Here is a 23,835-nt window from a genome sequence, read left to right on the forward strand (position 1 = left end):
TTACTGTGACCGCTTAGTGTGTGCATCATAGTTGTACATCACAAAGATTCTATAGCATGAGAATGTTTGATTTACTGTTATACTGTGTTGTGAGACTTTACATGACGTCCTCCGCCCCAGAACGTTTATGCCGTTCTTGGTTTTGGGGTGTGACAATATATGATTTATCTTTATTTCTTGTTCTTCTCTGATTAAGGGCTTAGGGTAGAGTCAAGTATTTGGCTGTCTATGAGATCCAGTGTTATGTATGACTATCATGCACGAGTGGCTGCCGGGTTGGTGGAAATTTCATGACCGGGTGAAATTCATAGCAGGTCAGCTTGAGGAATGATTATCAACTCTTGAGAGAGTGAGGACAGGATGAATGAGTATCCTAGATCCTTAGACCTAGAGGTCGGGAGTTTCATATGAGGATCTGCCTAGTTTACCATGTTTTAGTGCCAGTTGAATCCACTGCTCGATTGAGGCTTGGTTTCTGCTTCGTGGGAATCATATCGATGTGAGTTAACTATCCAATTAATATATTAAATTACATGCTATGAACGTCAAATAATCTTATAGTGAAGTATTGGGTCCTATTGCACAACTCTCGTTTGAGTCTAACCGTAGTAGGATTGAGTAATCCTGGAATAAGATTCGATTATTGGATTAAACCCATGCTCATCTAATCACTTCATGTATTTTATCACGAGTGATTTTGAGACGATAATATCTTATATTCTTGAAACGAAGAGATATGAGTTGCAGTTTCCAATTTGGTTGCACATTGATAATATGTAAATGCACCAGTAACTTGGTGTTATAAAACATATTATAGTGTGTGCTTTGATGAGTCGATAGAGAAAGCATATAAGTCGAAGTTTATCCATTCCTTTTACCCTTAAAGGGATAAAAGCAGTATCTATGGGCCCCTTGATGATTTAGTGATAACAACCGTAAGCGCTTGGCCAAGCCTAGACTGATTCAATTTGTTCAATTAGTCGGTCGTCAAAAATTGGAAATCAGGAAACAACATATGGAAAGAGAGAATGATTATAATCCAAGTCTCAATCCATACGATATCTAGATTTTAGGAATATATGATCCCTTATCTAAAGGACGTGTCATTGATTAGGTTAGAGTTCGACAACGGGTTATAATAGCTACGATTGCTAGTCGGTTTGTAAGTCATACTTATAGTTATTGTTATTAGACTTATCAAAGTGGGAGACTGTTGGATTAGGTGTCCAAGCCCATAACTATAGTTGGTATGTACTTTACCCGAGAGTAGCATGGTCCTTTTGGGTTGCCTTCACCAGAAAAATCTGATAGGATGGATATTTGAGAAAGAGTGTACTTGTGATTTGTTAATATATTATATGTATAATATATTAATATGAAATCATATTTAATTAGTATTGATCAAGAATTAATTTAGTGATAAAAACTGACTAATTAAATTAATAGGGATGGATTATGTAAGTCAGTGATATATATATATATATATATATATATATATATATATATATATATATATATATATATATATATATATATATATATATATATATATTCAGGTTCATTTGGGACCATTCTAATTTTGTGAGACCGTGAGAACAAATCTAAAAATAATTTTATAATACAAAATAAATGGAAAAATCCAAAAATTCTTTTTTTAAATATTATTTTCGTAACTTGAATTAACTAAAAAAATAAAAAAAATAAAAAAAATAAAAAAAATTCTTTTTTTTTTGAAAAATACGTGAAATATTCTAAATAAAATATTACACTTACATATTCTAATTTTTCTTTTTAAAATGCAAAATAAATGGAAAAATCTAAAAATTCTTTTTTTAAATATTAATTTCGGAACTTGAATTAACTAAAAAAAAAAATCCTATTTTTTTTAAAAAACACGTGAAATATTCTAAATAAAATATTACACTATACATATTTTAAAAATAATTTTAAAATGCAAAATAAATGGAAAAATAAAAAAAATTTAAATATTATTTTTGGAACTTGAATTAACTAAAAAAAATAAAAAAAATAAAAAAATGTGTCTCACGGTCTCACAAAATTAGGCGTCTCACATGAACCTAACCCTATATATATATATATATATATATATATATATATATATATATATATATATATATATATGCTTTGGGCTATTGATCCATGATGGGTTAAGTTTATGTAAGTGTCCATGAAGAGTTTGCCCACATGACATATCGATCATAACCTAAGTGTATGGATTAGGGTTTACCCATGACTCTTGGATTCCTACACTATATATATGACACTCCTTAGCCTAAAGTCGGATACGCTAGTAATCTTGGAGATACTATAGCCGAATTTTAGTGCCTAGAAGCTCTCTCTCATTATCCTCCAATTGTTGGTGGTGTTTGTGACTTATTAGAGGCATTACACTTGAGGTGCTAAGTTCTTAAAGGCCAAACACAACAAGCTACAACAAGAGGTAATCTTCTGACTAGTTTTATGATTTAATTGTCAAATTGTATGCTAGTTGTAGGCTTTATGCTTTGGATAATATTATTGCATGTATAACTAGAGAAAACATAGACCCAAAGCATTAGGGTTGTATGTGCACCATAGAGATGTTAGAGCACATATAACCCAACAATAGTGATCTATTAGATTTGTATGACTACGTGTATCCGCTAGGTATTAGCTGTTATGTTGTATGTTGATATGTGATGGTTTAGAGGGTTGAGGCAAACTGATTGATACTGAAGGCCAAGACACACAGGGCGGTTTGGATAGACTGAAGGCCTGCATGACGGACCAGTCAGGCCGAAGGCCCAGATAGTGGTCCAGATAGGCTGATGACTCGGTGGCAGTCCAGTCATGCTGAAGGCTCTAAGAGTGGTCCAGATAGTTTGTAGGCCTGGTGAGGCGGTCGAGTCAGGCTGAAGGCTTCTAAATGCATGCTATTGTTTGTGATGTTATGTGGTGGTACTTTCGGAGAACTCATTAAGCTTCGTGCTTACCGTTGTTTTTTATGGTTTCAGGTACTTCAGATGATCGGGCAAAAGCAAAGGCGTGATCGTGCATATCCTTCAGATTTTATGTTATTGGATTTTGGGATACTCAAATTTATGAGCTATACTTTTGAAACAACGATTTTGTGAACAATTATTGACTTGGGGTTGTTTTGGAAAAAAATGAAAATTTTACTCTAAGTTTTTATGGGATGTTATAAGTTGGTATCAGAGCCCTGGTTTGCCGAATTGGATGAACATTCTCGTGAATCCAGACTCACACAAAGGATTTCTGAAAGTTTTCAAATTATTTCCAAACGTATTTTTTTTTCAAAGTTGTGGAAGGACGGATGAGATGTGTACGATCAGCCAAAGCAAGAGAGTTTACCCTAAGTTACCACACTGTTAGTTGTTCTAACATGATAGAATTGTATGCTAGTGATAGGCTAGGAATATTTGATAGAAATACCTTATGTATGATGCTTGATAGTCTAGGAGGTCTTCTTAAATGCTAGATGAAATTGACATCATTACTATGGTCGCTTAGTGTGTGCATCATAGTTGTACATGACAAAGATTCTATAGCATGAGAATATATGTGACAACCCGAAATTTCCATTTGGTCATACCCTAAAAGTCAACCACTTTGTATCGTAAATTAATATCATTATTTCTTATTTTTAAGAAATATAAAGTTTGTTTGATTATTTTAATATTATTTTTAAACGAACGGGTGAAAGAAAGTGTCGTCTCGGGTTTTGATTTTTGAAAACCGTAAACACTTCGCGTATTAGAAACACCCGACCAAACTTTTATGTTTTGGGTTTAGAAATCACCCAAAACCGTGAACTCATGCCTATGTATGAGTTTACTCCCTAAAAATTTAGTCATTTGTGTTTACTCCCCAAAAGTCAAAAGAGTAAACTTCAAAAACTCTCTCAAGTATCATCCAAGATTTAATTCCAAATCTTCAATCTTGTAAGTGTTATAACCATTTCAAGTTAGTAAAACACTTAATCTAGTGTTTGTGCATCTATTCATCCATTCATTTATGTATTTTGTTTAGATTTTCCAAAACACCAAGAACACCAAGAACACACTAAATGTTATTGGCCTTTTAGCTCAAATCAAGCCTTCTAATAGTAAGTGCTTCCATCCTTGAGTGATTTTAAGCTAGTATTACATTTAAACACCAAGAAAATATGTCAATAACACAATACTAGAGGTGTTCACGGTCCAAGGAGTTGCTTGGGCCATAAACACCGTAAAGTGCACCAAAGTGTGCCTAAGTCCCTTGTTTAGCCCTAGTTTGATGTTTAAGCCTTCCATGAATTGATTAAACCTTCCTATGATGTATCTAAGCCTTGAAAAAACACCAAAATCCAACATTTATAGGTGTTTACGGTTTGGGGATCTCCCAAAACCGTAAACACCCTAAAGTGTGTCGAAATGGGTTATTTTCCTTCCTTAGGCTTAGAAACTAGCTTATACACTTACCTAATTGTGTTAGGGACTTGAAACATGGCTATACACTCCTCCATATGGGTTTACGGTTTTAAACCCAAAGGAAAATGCCATGAGGCCGTAAACTCCTCAAAGGAGGTGTTTTGTTGCCCTAGTCCATTCCAAAGGCCAAACCACTTAGTAGAAATGCTTCAATAGGCTTGCTAAACCACAAAACAACACTTGGACATTAAGACTAGAGCTTACAACCGTAAACTCTAGAGTTTACTGCCATAAACTCCCTAAGTCTTGACCATCAAAACCGTAAACTCCAAGGGAGTTTACCCTTGGACTCCAAACACACTAGTTTTGCCCTACCAACACTCGGATGTAATCCTTGTGATCTTTAACACTTGAAACAAAGTGTTTTCATGTTCTAGGGTGTCCTAACTTAATTTATTAGTTATAAATGGGCTAATTAGTTATATATATGTTCATTATTTGATAACTAGGCTCGTGCGTGTGTACAAGTCTTCATTTGTCACCTACCACCGTACCCGACACTTCAATCCAATCCACTCACCGCAAGTGAGTTCATACCCCTTTAATTAACCTTTGAAATACTTTTAAATGTTTTAAATTCTTTTATGGCGGGGGAATACAAGTTGAATACTTATAGTTATTACATCAATCACATGTGATTAATAACTACAAAACCAATGAGTTTACTACTATTGAAACTGTTTATCAAAGTTGTTTTCCCTCAAACTGTTTTATGAACTCTTTTACTTATCACATAATTTTACTTAAACTTTGTTATACTTATTATAAATTGCATGCCCGTATATGTATAGTTATATAAGAAATGTTTAAAAGGCTTAGGAAGACAACACGTCTTATTTCCTTTTCCTCGATTTGGATGTGGTCTGGTGGGATATCGGGTAGCCGTCCGAAGGTCATTTCAATATTAATTATATATCATGTGTACATATATAGTCATAAAAGTTCTTCCATGTTCATACGTACTAGTTACATCATTTGTAAGTTACCATCGGGGTAACACAGGATCATACTTATACTATTGTTAGATCAATGAGTTAGTTCATTCATGAGTCAATACTTATTACTATGAGAACATATGCAACTATACTAGAAAGAGAACATATACAACTATACTAGAAAGAGAAAATATAAAACTATATTAGAAAGAGAACATATACAACTATACTAGAAAGAGAACATATACAACTATACTAGAAGGAGAACATATACAACTATACTAGAAAGAGAACATATACAACGATACTAGAACAAGTAACATTACATTACATATACATGAATACATTAACCATTGTGATCTGTATCGGAGCATGAATTCAATGTCATGGCCCGTGTTGTAGCCAGAGTCTCTTAAAGGGAGAGTGTGAGTTTGCGTATAGATCTATACTGGATTGACTATCCTACACCTTGCTGCTAGCTACAGCCAGACCTGCAGGTCTGTGGGTGCCAAACGTCATTTCATTTTACGACCTACATTTGTCGTTGTTTATCCAGTCGATAGTATGGTACAATTAATAACATGATACCTTAATATAAATCCGATTTAAAGTAGTTAGTACAGTAGTAGTTCCTATAATACAACACTACAATACTACATTAATTTACCCTTTACATATTTAGTGATCTTTTCACTTAAACATTTATGTACAAACTATATTTTGAGAATGATAGTTACACATGGGAAAATTACACACTTTTACAGTAAACGAACATACAAAACAGTTACGCCTTGGTAGAAGGCTACTTTTAATAGAAAATATAGGTTTTTCTAGGAGATTCAAACATTTACCAACACTTACAAACGTTTACAAACTCATACTTATAACAACGTTAAAACATTTTTGATACAACCACCGACACTAAAATACTTATGAACTCACCAGTTTAATGCTGATAAACTCTTTCAAAATAAATTGTATTCTCAGGTCATCAGTAGACAGGTACCGAGGCCAGCTTTTGAGAAGATGGAGCGCATTCAAGACTCATCTTATTATTTTGATTTACATTTTTGGTGTCTATAACTGTACGAAACACGCTTGTATTAAAATTATATATTTAATGCAATGGATGATGTTGTTTGCTTGTTTACTGTTATACTGTGTTGTGATACTTTACATGACGTCCTCCGCCCCATAACGTTTCCGCCGTTCTTGGTTTTGGGGTGTGACAATATTTGAATTATTTTTATTTCTTGTTCATCTCTAATTAAGGGCTTAGGGTAGAGTCAAGTATTCGGTTGTCTATGGGATCCATTGTTATGTATGATTAGCATCCACGAGTGGCTGAAAGGTTGGTGGAAATTTCATGAGTGGGTGAAATTCATAGCAGGTCAGCATGAGGAATGATTATCCACTCTTGAGAGAGTGAGGACAGGATGAATGAGTATCCTAGATCCTTGGACCTAGAGGTCGGGAGTTTCATATGAAGATCTACCTGGTTTAGCATGTTTTAGTGCCAGTCGAATCCACTGCTCGAATGAGGCTTGGTTTGTGCTTCGTGGGAATCATATCGATGTGAGTTAACTATCCAATTAATACATTCAATTACATGCTATGAACGTCAAATAATCTTATAGTGAAGTATTCGGTCCTATTGCACCACTCTCATTTGAGTCTAACTGTAGTAGGATTGAGTACTCCTGGAATACGATTCGAGTATTCGATTAAACCCATGCTCATCTAATCACTTCATGTATTTTATCACGAGTGATTTTGAGATGATAATATCTTATATTCTTGAAACGAAGAGATATGAGTTGCAGTTTCCAATTTGTTTGCACATTGATAATATGTAAATGCTCCAGTAACTTGGAGTTATAAAACATATTATAGTGTATGCTTTGATGAGTAGATAGAGCAAGTATATGAGTCGAAGTTTATCCATTCCTTTTACCCTTAAAGGGATAAAAGCATTATTTGTGGGCCCCTTGATGATTTAGTGATGACAACCCTAAGCGCTTGGACAAGCCTAGACTGATTTAATTTGTTCAATTAGTCGGTCGTCATAAATTGGAAATAAGGAAACAACATATGGAAAGAGAGAATGATTATAATCCAAGCATCAATCCATACGATATCTAGATTGGAGGAATATATGATCCCTTATCTAAAGGACGTGTCATTGACTAGGTTAGAGTTTGACAACGGGTTTTAAGAGCTACGATTGCTAGTCGGTTTGTAAGTCATACTTGTAGTTATTGTTATTAGACTTATCCAAGTGGGATAATCCTGGATTAAGTGTCCAAACCCATAACTATAGTTGGTACGTACTTCACCCGAGAGTAGCATGGTCCTTTGGGTTGCCTTCACCAGAAAAATCTAATAGGATGGATATTTGAAAAAGAGTGTACTTGTGATTTGTTAATATATTATATGTATAATATATTAATATGAAATCATATTTGATTAGTATTGATCAAGAATTAATTTATATATATATATATATATATATATATATATATATATATATATATATATATATATATATATATATGGTTTGGGCTATTGATCCATGATGGGTTAAGTTTATGTAAGTGTCCATGAAGAGTTAACCCACATGACATATCGATCATAATCTAAGTGTATGGATTAGGGTTTACCCATGACTCTTGGATTCCTACACTATATATATGACACCCCTTAGCCTAAAATCAGATACGCTAGTAATCTTGGAGATACTATAGCTGAATTTTAGTGCCTAGAAGCTCTCTCTCATTATCCTCCAATTGTTGGTGGTGTTTGTGACTTATTAGAGGCATTACACTTGAGGTGCTAAGTTCTTAAAGGCCAAACACAACAAGCTACAACAAGAGGTAATCTTCTGACTAGTTTTATGATTTAATTGTCAAATTGTATGCTAGTTGTAGGCTTTATGCTTTGGATAATATTATTGCATGTATAACTAGAGAAAACTTAGACCCAAAGCATTAGGGTTGTATGTTCACCATAGAGATGTTAGAGCACATATAACCCAACAGTAGTGATCTGTTAGATTTGTATGACTACGTGTATCCGCTAGGTATTAACTGTTATGCTGTATGTTGATATGTGATGGTTTAGAGGGTTGAGGCAAACTGACTGATACTGAAGGCCAAGACACACAGGGCGGTTTGGATAGACTCGAACGCCTGCACGACGGACCAATCAGGCCGAAGGCCCAGATAGCGGTCCAGATAGGCTGAAGACTCGGTGGCAGTCCAGTCATGCTGAAGGCTCTAAGAGTGGTCCAGATAGTTTGTAGGCCTGGTGAGGCGGTCCAGTCAGGCTGAAGGCTTCTAAATGCATGTTGTTGTTTGTGATGTTATGTGGTGGTACTTTCGAAGAACTCATTATGCTTCGTGCTTACCATTGTTTTTTTATGGTTTCAGGTACTTCAGATGATCGGGAGAAAGCAAAGGCGTGATCGTGCATATCCTTCAGATTTTATGTTATTGGATTTTGGGATACTCAAATTTATGAACTATACTTTTGAAACAATGATTTTGTGAACATTTATTGACTTGGGTTTGTTTTGGAAAAAAATGAAAATTTTACTCTGGGTTTTTATGGGATGTTATAAGTTGGTATCAGAGCCCTGGTTTGACGAATTGGATGAACATTCTTGTGGATCCAGACTCAAACAAAGGATTTGTGAAAGTTTTCAAATTATTTCCAAACGTATTTTTTTTTCAAAATTAAGGAAGGAAGGGTGAGATGTGTACGATCAGCCGAAGCAAGAGAGTTTACCCCAAGTTACCACACTGTTATTTGTTCGAACATGATAGAATTTCGTGCTAGTGATAGGCTAGGAATATTTGATAGAAATACCTAATGTATGATGCTTGATAGTCTAGGAGGTCTTCTTAAACGCTAGATGAAATTGACATCGTTACTGTGGTCGCTTAGTGTGTGCATCATAGTTGTACATCACAAAGATTCTGTAGCATGAGAATGTTTGATTTATCTTTATTTCTTGTTCTTCTTTTATTAAGGGCTTAGGGTAGAGTCAAGTATTCGGATGTCTATGGGATCCAGTGTTATGTATGATTAGCATGCACGAGTGGCTGCAGGTTTGGTGGAAATTTCATGAGTGGGTGAAATTCATAGCAGCTCAGCGTGAGGAATGATTATCCACTCTTGAGAGAGTGAGGACAGGATGAATGAGTATCCTAGATCCTTGGACCTAGAGGTCGCGAGTTTCATATGAGGATCTGCCTGGTTTAGCATGTTTTAGTGCCAGTCGAATCCACTGCTCGAATGAGGCTTAGTTTGTGCTTCGTGGGAATCATATCGATGTGAGTTAACTATCCAATTAATACATTAAATTACACGCTATGAACATCAAATAATCTTATAGTGAAGTATTCAGTCCTATTGAACGATTATCGTTTGAGTCTAACCGTAGTAGGATTGAGTCTTTTAGTTAAAATATTATTTAAGTTTTGTTGTATGTAATTATATTCATGAAGTGGTTACCTGACATTAGTAGGGGTTCTTCAACAAATGATGGTAGGGGTGGTGGGGAATCCTAGGAGAGCCTAGGAAGTGCTTTAACTCGGGTACTACATTGTTGAGCAGGTATTGGGAGTATTATTATGAGTAGATAACTTAGAATACTCAGGATGACTCTTGAGGAAAGTGTGGATATGTGTGGAAGGTAGTATTGGGGTCGTACTACTGGAAACACAGGATCCATACTCGAATCAATGAAAATTTTGGGGATTCTAAGGGTTGGTTAGGGAAGATAGCATGGTTTGATACCATGATTCGTTTTAGTGGTTCCATATCTGTTGATCTTTTAGTTATGGTTGTTCAGACATGAGGATGGGTCTGGTAATTGTTTTAGGTCTCAATGGCAACGTCAGTTTGGGTTTAATGGTGCAAAACTAGGTGAGTTTGTTGGTTTTGAGGTCTCGAGGGCCTTGATCGAGGTAATGTCGGCTGAGTCACAGAACTCAAGTAAGAAGCAATTGTTATGATCCGCTCAAGGATTTCAGCAGTAGGATGAGTGGTTGACACATAGGCTGGAATTTCGATATCCACGATGGGGTGATGTTCTTCCAACTTGTTCTGTTCGAAGGATAGACAAAGTAGAAATATGATCTTCAGAGTTGGGGTGTAGACCCAACACAGGGCGAGACGATTACGTTTTTTGGTGGAAGTATGGTGGTTTCAGAATGCACAAGAGGATCCTTGTTGTATGGTTGCTTGAGATGAGATAATGGGTCATATTTTTGGATATAGGCAAGTCAGGTGCTAGCTGATGGTTTTTAGGAAAGGAGTGTAGTAATCCATTTGTTTCTATATAGGAAGCTGGTGTTTTCCTTGTGCATTTACAGAGAATTCTTGATGTTAGAGTCAAACATGATTGGGGAGTTTTCGAGGTTACCATAGGAGATTCAGAATCTATTGAGTTTGCTTGGTCTCTATCTGGACGAGTATCTTGTGTTGAGATAGATCCCAAGGATCAGGGATGATTTGTATTTGGATGAGCCGATTAGGATATACGGTGGGTTGCAAAGTCAATTGGTGGTAGTTTGAACCCAAGTGGGGGACAACTAGATGTTCTGTTTAGACGATCAACGACCTATTTGAGTTTTGGTTTAAGGAGAATGGGTCATAGGAGTTGTGGTTTGGGTATGCAAAACTTTGGTTCATGATTTAGGAAAGATAGGAGTGCAGAGCAAGTTGCCATCAGATATATGTGGATAGGAATCCAAGATTCGTCTTCGCGGAAAGAAGTTAGTGGAAAAAGGGCTCGTGGTATCCAATCAAAGCATCGAGGAATACACCAAGAGTCTTTTGGGTCGCTCAGGTTGAGTAGTTGCTGAGCGATTTGTCAGCCTGTATATAGCTAGATATCTATAGTCTAGGATGGGCAATTACTGATCGGTCGATTAGTTTCAAAGCTTGGTATATTTAGTTCCGCATGGGTTTGTTCAGTAGTATATCAGGTCATGGAATTAATTTCTATGTGTAACGATGTAATTTTTAAAACAAAATTTTCATTTTTCAACAACCAAAATTATATATAAAATATTCTCAAAAAGTATTCCACAATAGTTATCAAATCAAAACATATCCCAAGATCACAAAATCAAATCTCCTCTCTGTGTGTACGGGTCACGCCGGCGCCTTTCCACGGTCCTCGCTAGTACCTGAAACAGATAACACAACAATTGGAAGCATAAATTCTTAGTGAGTTCCCCAAAATACCACATACAACACATACACCACTCGAGGCTACTGTACGACCCTCCGGTTGATGTGTCTTAGCGGGACCCTCTGGTCCCGTAGCTCGCTTGACCCTCTGGTCCGGTCATAGCTCGTTGGGCCCTCTGGCCCTATCTAAATCGTTGGACCCTCCGGTCCACTCTGTATCGTTGGACCCTCCGGTCCGGTCTATACCATCATATAACATACATATATCACATAGCACACAACTCATTCGTAACACATAATCTCATACATAGCACATAGGACCCTCCAGTCAACATATAAATACCACTCTAGGTAACGTATAGTGAGAAGACTCACCTCGTGTAACTCGGTAACTCGGAAATCTCGAACTCCGTGAAAATAGGATCTAGCCTCCGCCTAATCATATGAAATAAACACTCGGCATCAACACATTTCCCAAGGCTAGACCATTCCCTCTTTTAGCACTCTCAGGAGGGCAATAGACCATTTTACCCCTCTCAAGGCTCAAATACTCTAACGCTGACCAAACCCTAAAAGTCAACAAAAGTCAGCCTTTTAGGGTACGCGACGCGTACCAGATCTGTACGCTAAGCGTACCCGGGCTTCACAGAATTGGAGTACGCGACCCCTTACGCTGCTCGTACTGGGATTGCACCCAGTGTAACTCCCAACTTTCTCCTCCTCTTCATTCAGGTCTTAATCGGTTAAGACTTGCGTCCAAAATCCAGATCTGACTTATCTAACACGACTTAATCCATAAAGTTGGTGACTTTAAGCCTTTGCATGGCTGTGGAAGTCACAAACACCCAAAACACTCTATTTCCAACCTTAAAAGGTCCATATCTCATGCATGAACAAACTTTAACAGCTAAGACTGGATTTTTATCACATAACAACACTAAATGAGCTAGTATGGGATAGATCTCGGCTTCTAAGAGTTCAACCACTTAAAAAGCTATGAACTTGGGGACCAAAAACCCTAAAACTTCTCTCTACAAAGTATGAACAGAAATGATGCAAAGCTTGAAGCTTTTTACCTCAAAATGAAGCTTCTTTCACTACTAAACTCGGATCCAAAAGCTTGAGCTCCAACTCTTCCTCCTCCAAGGCTATCACTTTGCTCCAAATGGCCAAGAACACAATACTAAGCCCTCCTAGACACTCCCTTGCTATATGAATGAGATTTAGGGTTTTGAAATGGTAAATCTCTGGAAAAGGTGGCCAACAAAAGGGACTTAATGTTGCTTAAATAGGGAGGCTCATCATATTAGGGTTTCTCTTCTGGGCCGGGTACTCCCCGCGTACACATTGGTATGTCCCGCGTACCTGGCGGCCCTTCCCGCTCAAGACGTGGACGATTATGCTGAGCGTACACCCCAGTATGCCCCACATACTCACCAAACATGCATTTCCTTAACAAGGGCCAAATGTGCCCCTTGCTCAAAGATGAAGGTTCATAACGTATACCTGATTTTTGGGATGTTACACTATGTATCCTCGATCGTTGGTCATTTCGTTCAACGTCCATAAGTAGGATGTTCTTTGAAATTTCGAGTTGTTTTAGTTGAAGTTCAATGAAGGCGTCAACCTATCGTCAGGTTACATATGTTTTATATTTCCTTTGGTCTCTGGGTATGCTTACCCTCCATATTGTTATGGAATTTTGGTTCATAGCAGGCTCAAGTTTGGCGGTTGCCCTTGGTTATTGGAAGTTTGGATGTTGGGATAACGTTGTTCGGTTTCCTAGGTGTGAATTTGATCTACGAAGAATCTATTTTTTGGCACGTTGTATCGCTAGGATTCGTGGTGGGATTGATCTGACTAAAGTTTTGGCAACATTTTTAGATCACCTTGGAAGTCTTCTTGAGCTATTTATGTATTAATGGGGTCTATTTAGTCTCAATCCAGATATGGGCTCTTGTTTTGATTGTTCATGAAAATGTTTTATGTTAATTATTGAGGCTTTATCTCGTTAGACCTTTTGGTACTTTAACTTTGGGTAAGGTTGTGGGTTCCCTAATGGTGTGTATTATGGTAAATTCATTGGGTATCGTCGTTAGGGGAGTGTGTGGGATGGACAAGATAGTAGTGGAGTACTTGGTTCGAATTATATGCATGGTGCTTATTTGGGTTATAGCCTTTGAATTTGAAAAAGAGTGTGACCATCTTTCCAATTCTGGGTCGTGTGTGACCATGTGTCGTCATATTTTGCGTTGGTAGCAGCCTATGCTGTGCAAGGAATTGTACGTGATAAAAGGGTATGGCGTGGGTCGTGTTTGGTTAGCGTCGAAAGGAATGTTGAATGGTTTTTTGCAAGATAGTAAGTTGATGGTTGAGTATCTTTAGGCACGATCGTCATTTGGTTGGGAATCTTAGGTCTTAGATCGTTAGTATTATTGGTATGGTTGGATGACAGTGTATTCTTCTTGAGAGTCAGGAGACTCGGTGACCAGCTGGTTTGGATCATGTGGTCAGGAAAAGTTATTTAGAATAGTATGTTAGTTGTGCACCAAAAGTCACTTAATGAATGGTAGCTATGTTGCACCCCATCTTCTCGTGAGTTATCTATTAAGAGTATGGTTTCCAGTATGAGGAGTTGGTTCAAAAATTTTGAGTGATTTTTTCAGGTGGAGGTACACCTGAGCTGATAAGGGTTTGGATACAACATGAAAATTTTGGATTAATCATCTTTGCTAGTTGGAGTAGTGGGTTGGTAATGACGTGTCAAGGAAGTAAAAGTGTATTTAAGGTTTTAGGTATAATTTTTGGTCTTGGGATTGGGTGAAATTCATGATCAGTGTCTTTTGAGTACTTCATTCCACATGTTTGGTGGTGTTCTTATTCAAAGATAAGGGAAGGTTCCACGTATGGATGAAAATCAGTCCTGGAATATGGGTTCAGAAGTTTAGGACTAATGGGTTCCCAGTTCCAAGAAGCATATTGATAGAGTTGTTTCAGTGGTTGTAGTTTTGAGAGTCCTCGTCTCTTTTTTCCTTGCTAGAAGTTAGGTCTTATAGCAAGCGAGTTTTGTAATATGTTGGCGTTTTACGTGTTTGTCTACAACGATTATCAAGCTAAGGCTCGTGTTGGGAGTTGCATTTGATGAAGGATTCAACAACAGTGAATGGTCAGAAGTCCTGTTTCCCAGTGATATCAACAAGGTAATTCAGGGTCGGAAGGGTTCCATATGATTCGGATCATAAAGAGAATTCGTAATAACCACTACTAGAAAACAGACCTTTAATGACATGATTTTTTACGACACGCACTGATTAATGATACGCAAAAGGGCGTGCCCTAAAAATAATGTTAGATCTTTAGAAATTTGAAGAGTTTAGGACATGCATTTTTGCGTGCCCTAAAATTAGTGTCCAATAAAAAATTACAAAGACGGAGGGTGGTTATCTTAAATGTGCATCCTCTACAAATGTCATTGTATAATTTTTTTTACTTAAACATGCGTTTTTAAAGGGGGAAATGAAATCCTTAAAATTTCTAAAATTTTGAAGTACCCACTTTCCACTATCTTCTGTAGATCTCCCTTCATTCTCTCTCTTTCCCCCCTCCCCCCCCCCCCCCCTATTAGGGATAAACCACCCTGATTAAAGGAAAAAATATCATATCGAGGGTTAATCTCAATATTAATGACAATAGCTTTTTGGAGTCTAAAAGCCCTAATATCAGGTCGAACTATGGATTATGTACAATCAGAGCTTGATGCTACAGAAACAGAAAGCGACGCAGCCTACCACAAAACCTAAATCTAGCAATGAAACTATGGAGGAGAAAGGGTTTTCTCTTCTTCATATTAGCTCAGATATGGTTCAGGGGATTAATTCATCCGAGAAGATGGGTGGAGGTGAAGGGATTAAGACGAATGCAACCGTAATATGTGCACCGATAATGGCGGATACGGTGGATCAGATGTTGATTCAAATGAATTCAGCGAAATCATATGGTGCTGACCTCGTTGATATCTGATTGGATAACTTGAAAGGGTTTAACGTCTGGGAGGCTATCTAAACCCTTGTCAAACTTAGTCCTCTCCCCATGCTTTTCACTTACAAATTCTATTTCTACATACATCGATCTGAGAATACAAATGCTGTCATTTCAGTTTCATTGTAGTCCCCTGATCAGTTGCATGTTGGATTCAGGCAACAAACAGGTGACCCTTCCCCCTTTTTTTTTCTTCTCCTTGAGATTTATTTCTCCTATCCATCACCTCCATTTCTCATGAAAAATTTAAAAACGCTTTTTCAATTAGGGTGAATCATTTTTTTAAAACCTGCATTTTTATGACTCCATTTGACTGTATATGTGATATTTTTCTTTCATTCTCATAAAATATGTGTTTTATAACCATTAGAATGTATTTTTTACAAATATATATAATCTTTCTTTTTCCTGTTTGCAAGGTACTGAAGAGGGAAAATCGCCAAGGTGCTCTCATTCCAATGGCAATGGTAATAATCTAAATCAGTGAAGCCAATGACTCTCATAAAGGGGCATTTAGGTAACTTCACAATTTCAATATATATTTTTTTGTTTTTACAAAATCATCCTTTTTCTTGTGTAACTTTTAATAGATGCCAACAGGAAACGATCCTTTTGGACAAACATGAAGAAGCAATAGGTAAGTGTCTAATGCTTCTACTCAATGCATTCTCTACACACTATGTGGTTTTCTGGGTCTGAAGAAGTTATTTTATGATTGAGCTGTTTATGTTGGTTTGCATGCATCATGAAATGATCGATTTGGGGGTTAGTCTTTCTATCATTCGATTCAAAATGGCAAGCTTAAATGGCAGTGGGTCTTGACACTAGGTCCCATTGGTCATATGTAAGCAAGATGATACCCCTGATCACATTGTAAATGCATCTTTCATGTTCCTTTTTGTCACTTTATTAATCTTGTTATTAATGTTTTTATCATTCATTATAAATGACCCTGCATTTTCAACAGTAGCAAAGTGCAATATTGCCACCTTTTTACCAAAGGGGCTCTATGAACAGGTAACTCATTTCAAACATTTACTAACTTTTTACCAAAGGGGCTCTACATACTGAGTTGTTTTGTATGGTGTGGAGATTATTTGTTACCTAACTTTATCTCAACAAAACTCTACTCTTAACAGAAACGTCTTCAAAATGATATGATGATAAATAATACAGCTGTCGAGGGGCTTTAAGATCAAAGGTGGGAATCCATTCCCTGGAAGAAGTTGCAGGTTGGGGATGTTGTCAGAGTAAGTATGCTGCACAATTTCTCTTCTTTATGACACTGAGAAGTCATATTTTTCTCACATTTCTTATTGGAATTGATGCAAATTTGAATGTTTATGTTGTTTTAGGTAAAGTAGGACACCTTTCGAACTGATTTGCTACTCCTCGCAAGTACAAACATTGATGGTGTTTGCTATATTGAGGTCTCTTTCCTAATATCAAGTTTATGTTATATGATACATGATACATGAAACCATATAGATTATCTTTATCTTTTTTATTGTTTTATGTATCAGACTGCAAATCTTGATGGTGAAACAAATCTTATGATCAGTAAAGCTTTAGAGAAGACATGGGATTATTTGACTCCTGAGAAAGCCTCCGAAATTAAAGGTTTACATCTTTTTGTTTAGATCGAATATTTATGTATTTTGTTTTTCAATTATTCTTATTTTTATTTATTGCATTGCAGGGATGCAGTCTACATAACACATAGTACATTGTTGGAACTGTAATATTTGCTGGACACAAGACAGAGGTTTTGAATCTTTCTCTAGGTTCAAATTTCCATTATTACCCCTACTCTTTCATATTAAAAATCTACTTTTAATGCCAGGTAATGATGAATTCCATGAATGTTCATTCCAAGAGGAATACACTGGAGAGGAAACTTGACAAAGTAATAACCACACTTTTTGGTGTTCTTCTCTCCTTGTGTTTAATTGGGGCCATAGGCAGGTAAGTGACTAATTTTTCTTATTTGTTTGTTTATTTATTTATTTATTATTATTGCTTGTAATAATTTTCTCCACAAAACTTTGTAGTGTTGTATTTGTAAACAACAAGTATCACTACTTAATGCTTTGGGTTAATGGTGACTCCCAACAGTTGAATCCAAGCAAAATATTTGTGGTATTGTTTTGCTTGCTGATGTGAGAGGAATTATGCTCTGATGTTTCTTTTTTTGTATTTACCTTTACTAGTTATGGTATATTTCTTTCAGGTTTTTATTTCAAGTATCTTTACCCTTATTACACTGTATTTGCCAATTATTCCAATTTCTCTTTATGTCTCTATCGAGGTAGGTTTATAAAGTTATATCCTAGTTTTGCAGCATGATGTTAAAATGATTTGTTTTAAATAGTTTTTTTTCCTATTTTTGGATGATCAAATTTATCCAGTCAGATGTTTACAAATGGGTTGATTTATCAGGAAGAATGATGACCTTCTTGTTAATTTAAGATGTTTATAAAGTGTTGACTTTCTTGTTAATTTCAGATGTTTACAAATAGGTTGATTTATCAGGAAGAATGATGATTAGGGTTTGCCTTTTCTTTCCAATGCCAACATGGTCACGTTTGCTTGTATGACTTTACTTGACTACTAACTACTTCATGATAATTTTTCTATGTTTACGTTTTCTAATCAATTGAATGTTAACATTAAATTTGATGTTCTTGTTTTCTTTTTAGGATATAATACAAAAAACAAGACGTAGGCTGAGCCAGTGAATATTCTTAGGTGGTGTTAAAGCCTTTTCTGATGGATCCTTAGGATCTAACAGTGCACTTTTACACATGGTGTAAATAAATTTTATTTTTTTTCTTTGTTTTCTAACTTATTGTTATTAAATCAATATTATTTATGAGATAACATTTCTTTCATGTTTCTTGTAGCCATATGTTGATGAGCCTAGGAATATTGGCCTCCAAGTTACAGATATTGAAAGCTTATCTAATATGACTGTTCAATCCGACAAATATGGCCTCCAGGTATTTCTTTAATTTTTTTTTCATTTATCTTTAGAAATGTGGTTGTAAATATGTAAAATAACTTACTGGTTGAGAAAATTTTTCATCAGGTTGTTATTAATGCCACTACAAAAAAAAAATGTGACTTAGTGACCAAAACAAAATGGTCACTAACAATAGAAAGAGTCGTTACTAAACGATTTAGTGACCAAACTTTTGGTCGTCACTTTTCGTCACTATAGGTCCGTCACAAAAACTGATTAGTGACGAAATATAAAAGCAATCACTAAATAGTGACGAAAATATATTGGTCACTAAATTTGTGACAACCCATTTCGTCACTAAATATCCTCACTAATCAATGAAAGTCGTCACTGTCTTATCTAATCGGTGACCAGAAAAGGTCGTCACTGTCTTATTCAATCAATGACCAAAAAAAGTCGTCACTGGTTTATCCAATTAGTGACCATAAAAAGTCGACACTATCTCATCCGATTAGTGACCATAGAAAGTCGTCACTAGTTTATTCAAGCAGTGACCATAAAAAGTCGTCACTGATTTTGTCTGATTAATTACGAAAGAAGCTCATCATTGATTTTTGTTGCTATTTCTTATATTTAACCAATTTAAGTAACTAGCATGAAACTAGTCAAAGGTAAAGATATAATATGATCCATTTATCAAAATTAATCTCATGAAATAATAAACATAAATTGTTCACAAATTTAATAGAACCTAGAGTGTACAGTACTTCAATGACTAAAAAAATATACAAAGTAGGATTATACAAAATATTCAAAGAAGATGGATTCAATTCTTTACCATAAAAAATGTAAATAGATTTGTCTCATTACTGCCTTGTCCTGCTTCTTGAGTAACCTTTATCTAAGATTTTGAGCATATCTACCACTAGACCTGTGTCATATCCTGCCATTCTAATCACCAAATATAAGAAAAACAACATTTTTTTACTTACATTCCCATTATAAACCGAGTTTCTTGATTTTTTGAAAAACATAGACATAAGTGATTTTTTAACTTGTTATGGAATAATGTGGAATCAGAATCTTCAAATTCATGGTCTTCAATGGGGACAACAAATTCCTGAAAAACCAAACAAACTTAAATAAACAATGTAACTATTTACTACAAATTGATATGAATATTGGTATCATATTTTGTTCATTAGTTAAAGAAATAGGAAATACCATCCAAAAGCCATAGGTAACTTGTGATTTAACCGTCATCTTTACACAGCTAGGAAACTCGGTTCCAAGACTTGATTGAAACTCTCCTGCTCGAATCATAGCAGGTGTAGGTGGAGTTTTGGAGCCTTTAGTTGGAGACTTTACTCCCTTTAAACTGCATGTTAAATGGGTAACATTTATTATATACTTTTATATAACAAGATAAAAGAACTTTAAAGCAAAATATATACTACTTTTCAAATGTTATAGAACTTTATGATAACAAAAGATATTTTTACTATGCCCCATAATAGATTATTGTTCATCAAAACTTGAATGGATGAAAGCACATACCTTTGACAATCATGTACCACCTTTGCTTGTCATTTATAAGTGGGGCAACTGTAGGTTCAGCTTCAAGAGCAGCCTTATCTGATATTATAATGTTATAATGACTAACATGTTTTTTGTTTCTTTTCGTTATGTTACTTGATATTTGACATCATATTTCACTAGATCTTTGAGTAAGTACTTGAATTGTAGCAAGAAAAAAAGAATCGCTTATCACCATCAATGGGTAATATAGACATTTGCTATGATTTCATGGGCATTTTGCAAGTAAATTTTATTTACCTGAGAAAAGACTTAGGAGCAATTAACCCAGACATACCAATTTAGCAATTCTTGTAAAAAGAGACCAAATAATTACTCAAATAAAGAAACTACTAGATAAATATTATATGACACCTTCAGATAAAGGGCATAAGGAAAAATTAACTCATTTTGCATTAGTTTAGCAACTATTAAGATAAAAAAAAGTAGCTTTAGTCTGGTTCTTATTAGCATGCATGTCTATTAATATTTTATATACTAACCTAAGAAGATTCTGAATTAGTACAATCATGCCATGATTCATCTTTTTGAGAAGTTTTTGAATCCGATTGGTCAATGTCATAATCATTAAGAAGTCCATCCATGACATGTAGGTTTGACTTAATCGCCTACTTAAATCAGCACTAATGGTTAAGGCATCCTCCAACTCCATTGGAACAAGTCCTAGAAAATGATTTTAAAGCCAATAAGATAACCATATCATTAACATACATATGCCTATATAAAGTTTGAATAAAACATGTTAACCAAACAACCAAAGATAATCATATTCATATGATTAATTCATGGAAGGGAGTATATTACCAAACATTTTCACTCGCAACTTTATAAGTCTGTTGATTTTCATTTTGAAAGCCCCATTTCACACCACTTATCCTTTTTAGAATCACCAAATACACCCTGAAAATGCAAAGAGTTTCATCACGAATTAACATTGAATAATTATTTGATATATTGACAGTAATAAGAGCTTCAATACAAGCAATGGCTTAAAGTATAGTAATACCAAGTTGAAAACCAAATGTTCATGTTTAAACCTGTTCAAATTTTACAGAATACTCTGAGTTAAACTCAAATTTTTCAATATTTACTTCCTCTGCATCTTCTATACTTCTTCATAACAAAATGTATTTTCAATATTGCTTCCTGATGCAGAACAGGTCAATGAGGAATCATAATGTCTGGGAGTCTCAAAATTGAAGCTTTTTGGGTGAATCGGGAAAAATAGCAGCACAATAAGTTACATAAGAAAGTATTTAGAAGTATGAGATTACCATTGAGTTGTTCATTATAAGTCCTTGCTTCCATTCACTTCAATAATCCGACATATGGTTGGATGCCCGTAAAGTCTTGAATCTGTTAAAAGGCTAGAATTAAACAACAAAAATATAAGATCAGATGTTATCTATCTCATCATCCAATCACCATTCCATTTAAATGATGAACAATCACACATTCATAAGTATAAAACAGTTAAAAATTCTTCAATGTCTAAGCACAAAGCCCCAATTTCATCTTACCTCAATTGAACAATTACGCTCTTGAATTTAACGAAAATAAAAAAACAGAATGAAGCTAATTTAGAAAATACATATTGAATTTACCTGACACAAAGCGTGGCGATGCTCCTTTTTCTTCTTGACTTGAAGTTGGAAATCTTCTCGTGCTTCTGCGTCTCTGGATCTCACGTTGACGGGAGAGGATGGAGCGACACTGGAGGAGTTGTGGACAGACGAGAGGAGGTAGGTCGAGCTGTCGACAGTCACCGGTGTTGTTGCGTATAAGGTTATCGCTTACTTCTATCGGCGTATGGAGTTGGAGCATGCTTGCTAGTTGCTATGTATCTATTAATGGATCCTTGATTTAAGGCAAACTGCAAATCAAAGCTAAGGGCATTATGGTCTTTACAACACTACCATTAGGATTTAATATAACAAAACTAATTTTTGTTAATGCTAATAGTATAATAAAATGTTTGACGGGTCAACCCGCGAATGGGTTGTGTAGTTTCGAACTTTCGGGAATCTAATGTATTTATTGTTAATTAATAGTTATTGAAATTAATTATTTAAGCTTTAAGAGCCGTAGTATCTTTATATACATTTACTCTATATTTTAATAATAATAATAATAATAATAATAATAATAATAATAATAATAATAATAATATATAAGTGCTGGAAAGTTCATATGGTGTTAAAATAAATGTGTAATGTGGAACTTTAATTTTTTTTGTTTAATTCACAGACAACGACTGCAATCGTTTTTCCAGCCCATGCGTATAAAAATAACTAGTGACTATTATTTTTAGTCATTAATATACAAAAGTCTTCAATTCAGTGACAACTTTGTTTTGGTCATTGAGTCTTCAATTTAGAGACCACTTTTTAGTCACTAATACCTTTTATGATGCTAAAAATATTTTTTGGTTTTAGTTCTACCGTTTAGTGATCGGGTGAGTGACGATCATTATAACATTAGTCACTAAATTTGTAGCATTACCAAAATTTAGTGACCACTAATTTTGTGGTCATTAATTGATATTATTAGTGACAAGATTTTTGGTCGTCACTAAAAAATGGTCACTAATAAGGATTTTTCTTGTAGTGTGCCATTGGAGATAAGGCCAATGACTTGATCTTGGATATGTATAAATCAGTTGTCTCAACATTTGAGTCATGGAAGTGCAGCCAAGTTTGGTGAACAAGGGATTATTGCTTCAGTGATATTATATCATAGCTTGTTCAAGTCTACTACCTGTGAAAGATTAATACAAAGTAAAATCATAATTCATATTCATAAAATTAGTTCCATAGCCCAATTTTACTACCTACAGAAACTTTTTGCTTGGAAAAGTTATTCCCCTAAGACTTGGTTATGTGGGTGTTGTAAATCGTAGTCAAGAAGTAATATTTTTCTTCCTTCAAAACTAAAAAACCAAACTTTATTATTATATTTTTTAATTAATTAATTAATTTATTTATATATAAATTAACAATTTAGCATTGATGAGATCTTTAGTTAATTTAACAATTTATAGTGCATGTTTATAATGAGCTTGTTGATCGTTGTGGTGTGCCTCAACTAGCAAAGAAGTAGAACTAGGTATTGTGAGTGTCTGAAGAATCTTTTTTTTTTACCCTTGTACAATGTGATATTTGTTAAAAGATACTATAACATAATATTTATTTGTTTCTTTTGATTTGCAGATTTTGGTGCAGCATATCAAAATAGTGCTACCAGGGTTGAAGTCTCGCATTAGTGCTACATTAGTTTCAGGATAACTTAAGTACATGATTTATTTCAAGGGTAATAAAGAAGTTTGTCTACACTCTACACTATCGACACCATATGGGACCCCCACATAGAAATAAAATAAAATATATTACTATTATGGGTTAAAAATAAAATACATTAAACAAATATATGAATACATTGCTATTATGGTAAAAAAAAAGTAAAAAAGTAAAATAAAGTACATTGCTTGACAGCCAGATCATTTGCTGGACGATGCTGACTCAACAATTAGAAAAACCGGGGTAGAGAGGGCACAAAAAGGATCTTATTTATTTCAGACACTCATCACTAGCAATGCACTTGTTGCATTTGGTTA

At 35.1% G+C, this 23,835-nt stretch overlaps 1 protein-coding gene across 4 annotated transcripts; it reads right to left on the reverse strand.

Moving 5' to 3' along the window:
• Positions 1-19,366: 19,366 nt before the first annotated feature.
• Positions 19,367-22,076, reverse strand: LOC145006617 (uncharacterized). 4 transcript variants are annotated; one of them, XR_013662963.1, is made up of 7 exons: positions 21,827-22,075; positions 21,497-21,589; positions 21,027-21,122; positions 20,705-20,885; positions 20,184-20,261; positions 19,851-20,004; positions 19,367-19,746 (listed from the first exon to the last, which is right to left on the reverse strand). XR_013662963.1 is itself a non-coding variant. In XM_078965697.1 (6 exons), exons 3-6 carry the CDS (start codon positions 21,067-21,069, stop codon positions 19,615-19,617), a joined length of 510 nt encoding a protein of 169 aa, XP_078821823.1. In that variant the 5' UTR covers positions 21,070-21,122; positions 21,497-21,578; positions 21,827-22,076; the 3' UTR covers positions 19,367-19,614. The 4 variants fall into 4 exon arrangements, 2 of the variants coding, with proteins under 2 accessions (XP_078821823.1, XP_078821822.1); XR_013662964.1 differs by lacking the exon at positions 20,705-20,885 and having other exon boundaries at positions 21,827-22,076; XM_078965697.1 differs by lacking the exon at positions 20,184-20,261 and having other exon boundaries at positions 21,497-21,578; positions 21,827-22,076.
• Positions 22,077-23,835: the final 1,759 nt, after the last annotated feature.

Source organism: Lactuca saligna, chromosome 7, assembly GCF_052625555.1.
Source record: "Lactuca saligna cultivar CGN05327 chromosome 7, ASM5262555v1, whole genome shotgun sequence".
In the NCBI taxonomy this organism is placed as follows: domain Eukaryota; kingdom Viridiplantae; phylum Streptophyta; class Magnoliopsida; order Asterales; family Asteraceae; genus Lactuca; species Lactuca saligna.

Coding starts and splice junctions, on each gene's coding strand:
- LOC145006617 (XM_078965697.1), bottom strand. CDS start 21,069: ATGAAAATCAACAGACTTATAAAGTTGCGAGTGAAAATGTTTG. Junction 20,886..21,026: donor GTTGCGAGTGAAAATGTTTG/GTAATATACTCC, acceptor ATCATTTTCTAG/GACTTGTTCCAATGGAGTTG. Junction 20,005..20,704: donor CTAATTCAGAATCTTCTTAG/GTTAGTATATAA, acceptor TTTAACATGCAG/TTTAAAGGGAGTAAAGTCTC.